The sequence below is a fragment of the Penaeus japonicus genome, unplaced genomic scaffold (assembly GCF_977035675.1).
Source record: "Penaeus japonicus unplaced genomic scaffold, GWHDUDI00000001_assembly GWHDUDI00000020, whole genome shotgun sequence".
Classification (NCBI taxonomy): Eukaryota; Metazoa; Arthropoda; class Malacostraca; order Decapoda; family Penaeidae; genus Penaeus; species Penaeus japonicus.
This window is the reverse complement of record NW_028234422.1, coordinates 40,072,466-40,084,965: the sequence shown is the minus strand read 5'-3', so window position 1 is coordinate 40,084,965 and position 12,500 is coordinate 40,072,466. Positions and strand designations below refer to the sequence as shown.

The 12,500-nt window shown below is 41.0% G+C and overlaps 1 protein-coding gene across 1 annotated transcript in view; it reads left to right on the top strand.

The window, feature by feature from the left end:
* The window catches only part of LOC122255904 (putative nuclease HARBI1), a 5,117-nt gene extending 3,015 nt beyond the window's left edge, over nt 1-2,102 (top strand). Inside the window, exons 2-3 of the mRNA XM_043020285.2 lie at nt 606-814; nt 1,016-2,102. Of these exons, the coding sequence (XP_042876219.2) occupies nt 607-814; nt 1,016-1,851 (1,044 nt within the window). The 5' untranslated portion in view covers nt 606 and the 3' untranslated portion in view covers nt 1,852-2,102. The remainder of the gene's footprint in view (nt 1-605; nt 815-1,015) is intronic.
* The last annotated feature ends 10,398 nt before the right edge of the window (nt 2,103-12,500 follow it).

Sequence of the window (12,500 nt, the reverse complement as noted above, 5' to 3'; positions counted from 1 at the left end):
ATATTTTATATATATATATATATATTATATATATGTATATATATATATATATATATATATATATATATATATATTATATATATATATCGATCTATGTATCTATTTATGTATATATATATATATATATATATATATATATATATATATATATATATATATAGATAGATATACATATTATATATATATATATATATATTAGATACATATTATATATATATATATATATAATATATTCATATATTATATATATATGTATAATATATACATATATATGAAAGGGTAGGTGTGTCACTAAAATATTAGTTGTTTCTTAGTGTGCCGTCATACTAAATAGTTTGAAAACCACTGCTTTAGATAGATTTAATGCTCAGATTTTGTACTGTAACATGTATATATATTTTTCTATTATTATGTTAAATGAAGTAAATTTCTACATACTGTGGTTTCAGCAATATGTTTGTATGCAAGTGACAGCCAATCATATGAGTCATGCACATGTAAATCTTTCATATCAAATAATCTTGACTCAACATATGATTTTCCATGATTTAGCTTTAGTATTCTTATAGTATGTTTACCATATTTATGAAAAATGTATTTTTCAGAATGGATCATTTGGAACACTTGGAGCACATTGAGCACTTAGCTAATATTGACGAAAGGGTGCTACAACACATCGTGCCCAACCGTATGAACCCATACCAAGTGTACAGCGAAGCAGAGTTTGCTGCCAAGTATAGGCTATCAAAAGAATGCTCATTGCAGGTTCTTGAGTTTATCCAGGACCATCTCCCAGTTGTTGAAAACAGCAGAGGTGAGGAAATTAGTATGTAGTACAAGACAACATTCCAAAGTGCAATATCAACTATAATATATGATATTTATATTTATGTGTTCATGACCTGATAATTATTGACACTGCCTCTTCTATTAATCATATTATAATTGAACTTGGATCTTTGCGCTATATATTTTAAGTAAAATTCTAATAAATACAAATTTCTTTCTTCCACAGGCCATCCCATACCACCACATCTGCAGCTTCTCCTCACTCTCCGTTACTTGGCAACGGGAAATTTTCAGATGACCCTAGGAGATGGTATAGGTGTTTCTCAGCCCACTGTCAGCAGGTGCACGGCAAACATCTCCAAGATAATTGCACAACTGGCACCAAGGCATATCAAGTTCCCGGAACCACAAGCCGAGGATGCAGTAATACGCCAGTTTGCTGAAATTGCAGGAATGCCTGGTGTCATTGGCTGCATTGATGGAACTCACATCCCAATCAGGAGCCCTGGAGGAGATAATGCAGAGTTGTATCGGTGTCAGAAGGGTTATTTTTCTTTAAATGTTATGGGTGTCTGTGATGCAAATCTAAAATTTACAAATGTAGTTGTCAATTGGGCTGGTAGTGCTCATGATGCACAGATTTTCAATGAATCATTATTATGTGAAAGACTAAAGACAGGGTCATATAAGGGATATCTCTTGGGGGATAGTGCATATCCGTGTAGATCTTACATCTTAACTCCAATTCTCAATCCAAAGCCTGGGAAGCAAAGTAATTATAATTCAGCTCATGTAAGAACTAGAAATTTAATAGAGAGGGCATTTGGTATCCTCAAGAGGAGGTGGGCTGTCCTTTCAAAACCTGTGAGGACCAAGTTGGAAACAACCAAAGACATCATCATGGCATGTGCTGTTTTGCACAATATTGCAGTAAGCCACGGACTTACTCTGGATTTACCAGAAGATTTCCAACTTGATCCTCCTGAAAACCCAGATCTCAGGCCTCAAAATGTTCTAGAAGATACTAATCGTAGAAAGTTTGTAATCAATAACTTTTTTTAAGCTTTCAATTGGTAGCTGCATTTATATTTATTTGTACTTGTCTTTCTTTTTCTAATGATTGTATGTAATTGTATGTCTGTGGGTGTTCGTCTATCCGTTTTTTTTTTTGTTTTTTTTTTCTCTACAGAATGATACATTTGATATCAATTTTATTTAATGCTTGTTAGATTTTTTCTCTGTACAAAAGATATTGTTATTTTTATACTGTATAAATTTGTTTCTTTGTTTGTTGAATACAACAACTTTGTACATCTTTCTTTTTATTTTCCATTTATCGAAAAAAATAAAATGTCCTTGCATTAACTATAAGACATTATCTTTTCAAAATAAATAAAATACTTTTTAATACAAAAATATATTTTCTTCAAAATTCACACCATACACTTTTCTTCATGTATTACCACCCATTCTCCTTTAAGCCTCTGCCATCTCAGCACAGGCTCTCTGGCTTGCTGCCAGAAACTGTGCTAAAGAATGTGTGAACAAGTCCATATTTGGGCATTGTCGAGAAGCTGTCCTGCTTTTTTGTACAGCATCATTTTCTCTGCATGTTCCTCCTCCAGCAGCCTTTTCTTTGTAGCCAGGCATCTTGGCTAACTTGAGCAGTCTGGCAGCACTCATCCAGACTTTGGCATTTCCTTTTTCTAGAGGCTTGGTCATACTGGCTGGTTGGTGGATTGTGGGGTGAAGAAAAGTAAAAAGTGGAAGCGATGGCCAATTGGTGAGGAGGGAGTTGGAGGAGTTGCAGAATCTGAATTTTGGGGATATTTCAGACATCAGTGCCATTAAACCATTATGTAACATCTGTTTTAACTCTGGCTGATGTGCAGGAATCAATTCCGTGAAAGCAGTCACTAAGTCAGCTGCATAGTTTTTAGGCTTTGACACTTTTGACTGATGTAAATCTTTCCAAGCTGTATGCACAGTAGAGAAGGAGTCCATTATGTCGATATTGTCATCCAATTTGCAAGTTTTCCTCTTTTTGGTCCTGGGTGTCACAGGAATGCTCTCATTTGGTGACGGTGTTCTTGTAGATTCATCATAACTTGATGAATTATGAGGAGCTGAAGGAGAGTATGTGTCCTCTGCTGTCGCACATCCAATGAGAGGGCCGTCTTCCAATTCACTCACATCACCGGACCACACCAACTCCACTGGAGACTGTTCAACTGAAGCTTGCAATAATTTAATTACATAGTTTAGGGCGCTATCTACATCACAATTATGTAAAATTACTTTCCTGTAATATTATATATATATATATATATATATATATATATATATATATATATATATATATATATATATATATATATATGTATGTATGTGTGTGTGTGTATTTTTTTACTTATTAATGATTTTATGGCCCCTCTATTTTCCTGTGATAAACAACTCCCAATCCATCTGTACTGGCATCACAATCCAGGATATAGGGCTTGTTTGGGTCGGAGTGCTCCAGCACCAGTGCATGAATCAAGGCCTCTTTCAGCTGATCAAAAGCAACTTGGTAGTCAGTATCCCACTGATATTACATGTCCTGATTAAGTCGATGTAATGGTGAGGCAATGCAGACAAAATCTTCACAAAGTAAATAGTAAATACAAAATCAAAGGAACCGCTGTAACTCTGCCAGCTTCTTTGGTTCCGGCCATTCCTGTACTGCTTCCACTTTCTCTGGGTCTTTTCTCACTCCCTGACTACTCACTACATGTCCAAGGAATGGCATCTTCTGCTGGAACAACGGACACTTCTTGGGGGTAAATTTCAGTCCACCTTACCTTAACCACTGGAGGATAACCTCCAGTCGCTCCAATTCCTTGAATGTTGGCCCATACATCATCGAAGTATACAAGGGCCATCCATTTAGCACCCTCTTCACCAGGCGTTCAGATGTAGTTGGAGCATTACACAGGCCAAATGGCATGACTGTAAATTGCCAAAGTCTCTGACCAAATGAAAATGCTGTCTTTCCCCTATCCCTCTCTGCCATTTCCACCTGGTGGTACACGCTTTCCAGGTCTAGGGTGGAGAACCACTGGGCCTCAACATGAGTGTCCAATGTATCGTCTACACGTGGGATCGGGTAGGCGTCTTTGATGGTAATGTCGTTGACTGCCAGGTAGTCTATATAGAACCTGTGGGAACCATCCTTCCTCACTAGAACGACTGCTGATGACCATGGGCTGTTCGACCACTTCACCAGTCCCTGGTGGAAGGGTCCCTGCTTCTTCATCTCAGCCACAGCATCTTCCACCTCCTTTTGCTGCACGGGAACATTTCGCCTTGTTGTGTGCTTAATGGGCTTACTGGTTCCTGTATTTATTTGATGTTGCACTAGATTAGGCCTTCCAACATCTACTTCCCTGTCAAGAACACATCTGCAGTAACTTTACCAACCTCCTCACTTGTTCTTCAGAGAGCCGCTGTAACAGGCGTTCTAGCATGCTCTCCTTCACTTCCTTGTTACGACATGGATTTATTGTCACTTGATTGCATACAAGGGGCATGACGACATTCCCCATCTGCAGAATCTTATTTCCCATATTGATGGCCACCTTACTGCGGACCATGAAATCGAGTCCTAGGGGACAGGGGTTATCCATGCTGCCATATGAACTGGCAGTGTACATTCTGCATTACCAATGCCAATATGCATTTTCCTATGGCCTCGTAACTGCACACAATGCCTGTGACCTGTACATCCATTTTGGTGCACGAGGCAAATCCTGTGCTGCAACATCTGCTTTCACAAATGTTTGTTCTACCCCAATGTTTAAGTCAAGCAATAGTGTTTGCCATTCACCATGCCCTCCACCTATATAGCACTTCTAGTGTTTCACCTACTTCTTAATTTGAATGGGGCCTAGGTGGTGTTGGCTGGTCCAGTGGCCCGTCTCCCATCCCAGAATCACTTCCCTCCAAATTTGGATGCTGTCCATACATATAACCTGGCTTGCCATAACACAATCGGTGCCAGTCGAATAAAGCCCTCTCTACAGACTCTGGCGGCCCAGTTCCTTACCAAAGTTTTACAATTTCCGCCGGGCTCACAGCTAAGACAGAAAGTGCAACGTTGGCTTGCACAGAACTACAAATTCTTTGCTAACAACACCTGGATGTATCACACAGCCAGGGTGTTGATACGCTTTGAGCTCAAGGAGACACTACTGGTTAAGGGTATGGACCTCCCCCACCCTGACTATGTCACAGCCCCGCCGTGTCATGAGCCTGTCAAGGAGAAAGACACAGTACTCACCACCTCTGTTAACGGATGTGACGGAGAGGAATATTGCAGCAATCATTTCGCTGGGTAGTAAAACCAATTTCACGGATGGTTTTGTAGACATGCAGGTATCTGACAATGCCTCCTCGCTCCAGGCAGAGGCAGTCATTGACAGCCTGCAACAAAGCACGCCCCTTGATAACGTTTATCTTCTGACCACAATTCTTACCATTGCTCAGAGAATCCTGGATCAGGGTAGACGCATTATCATCAACTGGATTCCAAGCCATGTTGGTATTAAAGGGAACGGCTAGAGGAGGAAGGCAGGAAGAAACCCTTGAGTGATCTTGTGGTGCATCCTAGCTGGGTGACATAGAGAGGAAGCGAGAACCTCCCCATAGGCTATGAGTCGCTGATACTCTCCCCTAGAATATCAAGGTGTGCTGAAGTCAGCCTTTGTAGTGATGTGCTTCGCCCCAGCCATCCCTCCAGGACCAATGCACGAGTGTCCCTTTGTCGCCACGAGGGGGAAGCGGCGCCAAGAGATGGCGTTGGCCTCCCTGGAAAGAGGCCCATATTACCCCTGCGAGGCCGTGTTTCGGCAGCAGATGGCCACTTGCACATGAGAGCCAAAAGACTTGTTTTACGACAGCCGCTGGGCTGGTTAGACAGCTATGCCTGTCTCTTGCCCCCTGGCAACTGGAGCGCCTACAGGCAATCCAACCGCCACGGTAAACATTCAGTTATGATGATCATATCATCAGGACTTATAGCTGGCAGAGGCCGGGCCGCCTCGTCCATATAGCCCAGGCGAAGCGACGTCTTCGCGAATCTCTCTGAACTGAACTGAACTGCCCCCTGGCAACTGGAGCGCCTACAGGCAATCCGACTGCCACAGAAAGGTAACATCAAAGTTCTATTAAGCGATCGCTTTTCTGGATGGAATATAATATTCCGAATCTTCATAAGTCCTCTTTCTTCTGAATGTTGGGTCAATCTCAGATGGCTTGTCCTTGCCTCTCTCTCTCTTCTATCTTTATCTGTTGAAGGCAATGCTTATTTACGATTTCTTTTAGTGTTGAACTCCACGAATCAGGTTGCGCTTTCGGATCCAAATTTTCTCAGTAGGTTTATCTATCGAAATCTCAAGTTCAAAGATTCAGTTTCCATAATTCACAGTAATTCCTATGGGCTATAGTTCTTTATGATTTCCTTGTCCCCATGGTGATGTATGAGATGACATGTTAGCTGTAGCTATCATTATGTTTATTCCGTTTGTTCCAATTGTTTTTTGGATTATTCTTTCCTTGTTAGTGTTGTTACTCCCCCCCCCCTCTACTAATTATTCCTTTTTTGTCTAAATAGTGTTTAAGTCCTCGTGTTACACTTTCTGAAGAATAGTTACATTTAGCTTCAGTGATACACATAGTGTCTATTCTATTAGTTTTGAATATTGTTTCCAAGTCTGATAATTTTGAAAATGTGCCGTCAGATTTTGTACAAACAACTCTCAAGTGGTCTACAGTATTCTTTGAATGTACGCTGCGTTTTGGATCCGGAAGTAGACTTGTTTGGCCAGGAGACTTCTCACCTTCCTGTCGAACAAGTTTTTTGTCCTCCGACCTTTAATCAATCTTGGTCTTGACTTCTTCCCGTAACGTAGACTTATCTTTTCTGCGTGGTTGGTCATGCTTTTAACCTTTCTGTTCGTCTATGTGTAATGCGAATCCAGGATTTATGACCGGGTATTCTAAGACATTTTCATAACATAACTATTATGTTTACACCAGCCAAGTTTGATATATTCTCAGCGTGCTGTCCAATTTATGTTTTGATTTCCGTCTCCTTTTCCGTCCTTGTTAGCTGTGATTTGATCACTTCCTTCGTCTTCAGGATGACTTTCCAAAACTTCTCTCTTACTTCATTAACGCTACCTTTGACTTGCGCTATATTGGCGAAAGTTGTTGAATTTGTTTTTTACAAGACCAGTTTAAATGTTCGATTTTGTTTTCCATTTCCGTAACAGTTTCGCTTACTTTAATAAGTTCCTTCAGATTCTCAATTACTTGTTTATCTACTTCCAGTTCAGCCTTGAATTCATTATAGATCTGAACCAATCAGCATATGTGTGAGTGTTTGTGTCTTTTTATGTGTATGTGTGAATCATAATATGTATTTGAAAAAAGTGTATGCATGAGTGTGTGTGTGGGTGCATATGTATATATATATATATATATATATATATATATATATATATATATATATATATGTGTGTGTGTGTGTGTGTGTGTGTGTGTGTGTGTGTGTGTGTATTTATATGTATATGTATATGTATATAATATATATATATATATATATATATATATATATATATATATATATATATATATATATATATATATAATGTGTGTGTGTGTGTGATGGGTAAATATCCCACTTCTGATACCAGTTTGTGTGATGGTCATAGAATGTGTCCCGTACGCTGGCACCAGAATATGTGGCGAGCAGAGTTTGTTCTAATTACCCACACATAATAATTAAAGGGTGATGTTAAACACGGTAGCTAAAACATTAACAATATATTATAACTCAAGATATATATAACATTATTTACAAGGAGGCACGATATATACACGCAATGGGAAAGCTAAGCCAATCGCAAAACTAACGATATCTGAGCTATAGTTATATCGAGAACATCAAGGAAACACAATGATAGTGACAATGCACAGTATATGAATTAAGTCACTAAGGCACTAGACACTATAACTACCTGGAATCCTTGAGGAGGAGTCGATGAGAGAGGAAGTCCTCTCGACACGAGGGCTGAACGAATTCTGTTTGAATTTAATAATGACCTATTTTGAGGCGAGATACTAGGTCAGTTCGAATGCAAGGGTGACCTCTTCTCATTGGGCAGCCCGACTCGGCTGTGATTGGCCGACGGTGAATGGGGCAGGATTCGAAGCCATGCCTTCCAAGCGACTCCAAATTGGCACTCAAGGTTGGTCCTGGAATTAGGAGACGTCGGGGGGTCAGATCATATGAGGTACACAGATGCAGAGACATCGTATTTGATATTAATTATAATTATTTCGTAATTCCTTTCATATAAATTCTGCATCTAGCTAATAATTAAGACCTTGATATATATATATATATATATATATATATATATATATATATATATATACACACACACACACACACACACACACACACACACACACACACACACACACACACACACACACACACACACATACACACACACACACACAAATATATATATATATATATATATATATATATATATATATATATATATATATGAATCATTACCATTATCTCATTGCTGATCCACTGCTGAAAAAGTCAAGCCAACCGCTTCCATCATTCTCGACGCTGTGAATCACTGCCATGTGTTGCAGCTAATTTTGCAATAGAAGTTCTCCTCCTTTCTTCTGGCCTTCTCTAACAACTTTTACAATCAATGAATGATCCATTATCATAATGTTTCTCAGAATGCGTCTGAACATGAATGCATCATGCTATACTATTAAAACGATAACCATAACCCATTATTCATTCTTATTCCTACCTCCTCCAACAATTGCTACAGTAAACCACGTTTACAGATACACATCAATTTCTGTCGAACTCTCCATATATGCATCAAGGAAATAGAGATGCGTCTAAGGATCAGTTTCTGAATGAATGCTGCGAATGGAAAGGCGGGAAAAGCAAGTAGGAAATAAGAAAGGAAAAATAAATCAAGTTAAAAAGAGGAAGGAGAAATGTAGGAAAAATAAGATAAATGTTGGGGGAACAAAAAAAAAAAAGAAAAAAAAAAGTAAAAAGTAAAAAGGCGGGGGAAAGAAGAATAAAAAGAAGAAAGAAATGATTGTCACTGGACATAATAAGAGGAACAGATAGAAATAGATAAAAACAAAAATAAAAACATTAGTGATACGATAAAGACAAAAAAGATCAGAAAGTCGGGAGATAAGAAAAGAAACAGAGAGAGAGAAAAAAAATAGAACAAGGGGAAAAGAGAAGGAAGGAGTTTGTGAGGTAACATCAAGACATGCCCAGAGGCGAAAGCGCGTTGCCAAGGTAACGGACACCAAGAAGATTACGTGGCTGATGTAAGCGGCCGAGAGATTCCAAAGAATCAATGTGCCAACACTGGCAAATGGAGTTATGAATACCACTGAACGAACGGAGAATCAGTGACGCATGATCTAATGCAAGTTTGGATGTGTTACCGCTGACGTGTGTGTGTGTGTGTGTGTGTGTGTGTGTGTGTGTGTGTGTGTGTGTGTGTGTGTGTGTGATAGCGTGTTCTTTGCACACAGAATATAACTTTTCTGTTTCTTACAAGATACGATTGACATCGAAAAGACACACTTTCATAGGGAACAATATTGAGCGACTATATCTAACTTTGTGTTTTTGAAACCTCAAAGACTAAAGTGGGGATGGGGAGGGGGAAGGTGTTTAAAATGAGGCGGGAGGAACTGGAAACCATTTGAAGTGGGGGAGGGGGAAGGGGGGAAGAGAGGACGGGGGTCAGTTTAAGGGGTTGGAAGAAAGGGAATAAGGGAGGGGAGAGAAGTAGCAAAAAGGGAAGTTAATGTTTAAACGGGAGGGAATAAAGAAGGGGTGGCATTATCATTATTATCATTGTTGTTATTATCATCACTATTGTTATTGTTATCATCACTATTGTTATTGTTATCATCACTGTTATTATCACTATAGTTCATATGGCTAATATTACTATTGTTACCATTATTGTTATCATCATTGTTGTTAACACTGTTATTATTATTGTTATTATCACTATTGTTATTATTATTGTAATTATCATTCTAATCGTTATCCTTAATGCTATTGTTTTATCACTCATATCGTTATACTTATTGCTATTGTCCTTATCATTTTTCATCTCACTTTTGATGATCATAATTACTATTGCAATTAATATCATAACTATTACTGCTATCATTACCCTCATTATTATTACAGTTTTTATTGTTATCAATACCATTATCATTGGCTGCTGATTACACCAGCTCTTTTATGGCAATTGCTGGGAGAAATAATGTACAGCATGAGCCTCGAACCGAAGTGTAAATACTCAACACTTCGAATACACTTCAACAATGTGGTCATTTGTGTACTTTCGGCCACACGGCTATTTTTCTATAGAATTGATTTTTTTTTTAATCGTTTGTATAATAGATATCATTATTATTATCCTTATTATTGTTATAATTTCAGCTTCTTTCTTTTTCAAACACTAATCTACCATTAATCGTTTTACGTAATCAGACGGAAACCGTTTCACGCAATCTGTCGCTAATTACGCTGAGAAATCTGCCGCTAACCGCCTTGGGTTCGTAGTTCTCGGTTGCAATTTCCGGACACTCCGTTCCAGTTGCGGCTTCCTGGTCACGTAAAATTTGCAATCTCTATTATCCTCTCTTTCTAATGGAGAGTGTTCTAACACTGAAGATACTGTCACTGATAAAAAACAAAAGAAAAAGTGTGTAAAAGAAAAGAGAGAGAAAGAAAGAAAGAAAAAAGGCTGTCACAATTAGTAGAAAGAGAGAAAGAAAGAATCTTATAACCCTTGTAGAGCAACAACACATAGAATAAGAACAAGAAAAAAAAGAAAATGTAGATAACAGGAATACAGAAATTAAAACGAAGAACAAGACAGGAAAGAAACAAAGAAAAATAACAAAACCATGTAACTTTAGCATAAAAGATGATAAAAGAAGATAGGAGCCGAGGATAAGAGGGGATAAAGAAGAGGGAAAAGGGGGGAAACTTCGCCGAGGATTCCTTAGGATTCGGAGTCGGGTTTCTTCGATGTGTCTCAGCTCCCCCTCGCCCACTCTCTCTCCCTCTCCCTTCCCTCGCCCACTCTCTCTCCCTCTCCCTTCCCTCTCCCCTTCCCTCGCCCCCTCTCCCCCCCTTCCTCTCTCCCTCTCCATCCCTCTCCCTTTCCTCGCTCCCTTCCTCTCCCCTCACTCGTCCCCTCTCTCTCCCCCTCCCTTGCTCCCTTCGCCCCTCTCTCTCCTATCTCTTACCCCCCCTCTCGTCCCCTCCTTCTCTTCTTCCCTCGCCCCCTCTCTCGCCCCCTACCTCTTCCCTCCCTCTCTTCCTCCCTGTCCCCTTCCTTGCCCTTTTTCTCGCTCCCTTCCACGCACTATCCCTCTCCTCTCCTTTTCCTCCTCCCTTGCCCTCTCTCTCGCCCCTTTCCTCTCCCTTCCCTCTCTCCTTCCCTCTTCCCTCTCTCGCCCCTCCCTCACCCCCTCCCTCTCTCCTCTCTCACCCCCTTCCTCGTCCCCTCCCTCTTTCCCTTCCATGCCCCCTCTCTCGCTCCCTTCCTCTCTCCTCCCCCTCTCCCTCTTTCGCCCCCTCCTTTGCCCCCTCTCTCGCCTTTTCCCTCTCCCCTCCCTCTCTCCTTCTTTTCCCCTCCCTTGCCCCATTCCTTGCCCCTCTCTCGGTTCCTCTCTCGCCCCCTCCCTTCTCCCTCCCTCTCTCTCTCTCTCCCTCCCCTCCTTCGCCCCCTCTCTCGCCCCCTCCCTCTCTCCCTCCCCCTCGCTTCTCCCTCCCTCTCCCTCTCTCCCTCCCCCTCCCTCTCTCCCTCACCCTCCCTTCTCCCTCCCTCTCTCTCTCTCCCTCCCTTCCCCCTCCCCTCCCTCGCTCCCTCTCTCGCCCCCTCCCTCTCTCCCTCCCCCTCCCTCTCCAGCCAAATATCAGGTCTGACGGAGGTCTGATGGAGGGTGACTGCGTTAGAGGACAGGGAAGGACAGTAAAAGGAGGGAGAGGGAGGGAAGGGGAAAAAAAGAGGGATGAGAAGGAGAGGGTGGGAGAAGAAAGAGGAGGAGGGAGGAGGAAGTAAGAGTAGGAGTAGGGAAGATGGAATAAGGGAACAGAGGAGGGTGGACGATAGGAAGAGAGGACAGGAGAAGGGGGGGGGGGGGTCAATGGAAGAAGAGAGGAAAAGGAGGGAGGAGAAATACAGTAACGCAAAGGGAGAGGATGGAGGAGCAGGGGGGGGGGGGAAGAAAGAGGAGGACGGAGAAGGAAGGGAGAGGAAGGAGAAGTGGGAGGGAGAATGGAAGAAAAGGGAGGAGGGAGGAGGAAGAGATAGAAAACAGAAGAATGAGGGAGAAGGATGGAAGAAGGGAGGAAGAGAAAGAGAAGTAGAAGGAAGGGAAGAATAGAATAAGAAAGGAAAGAAGAAAACAGAGGAAGAATGATGAGGAGAGAGAGAGGTGAGAGAAGGAGGAGGGACTAGCAAGGCAGGACAAAGAGGAAGGGAAAGAGAGGGGGAAGAATGGGGAGAGAAGAGTTAGGAATAAGAAGAGAGGAAGAGGAGAGAAGAGGAGGGAGGATACAGGAAGAG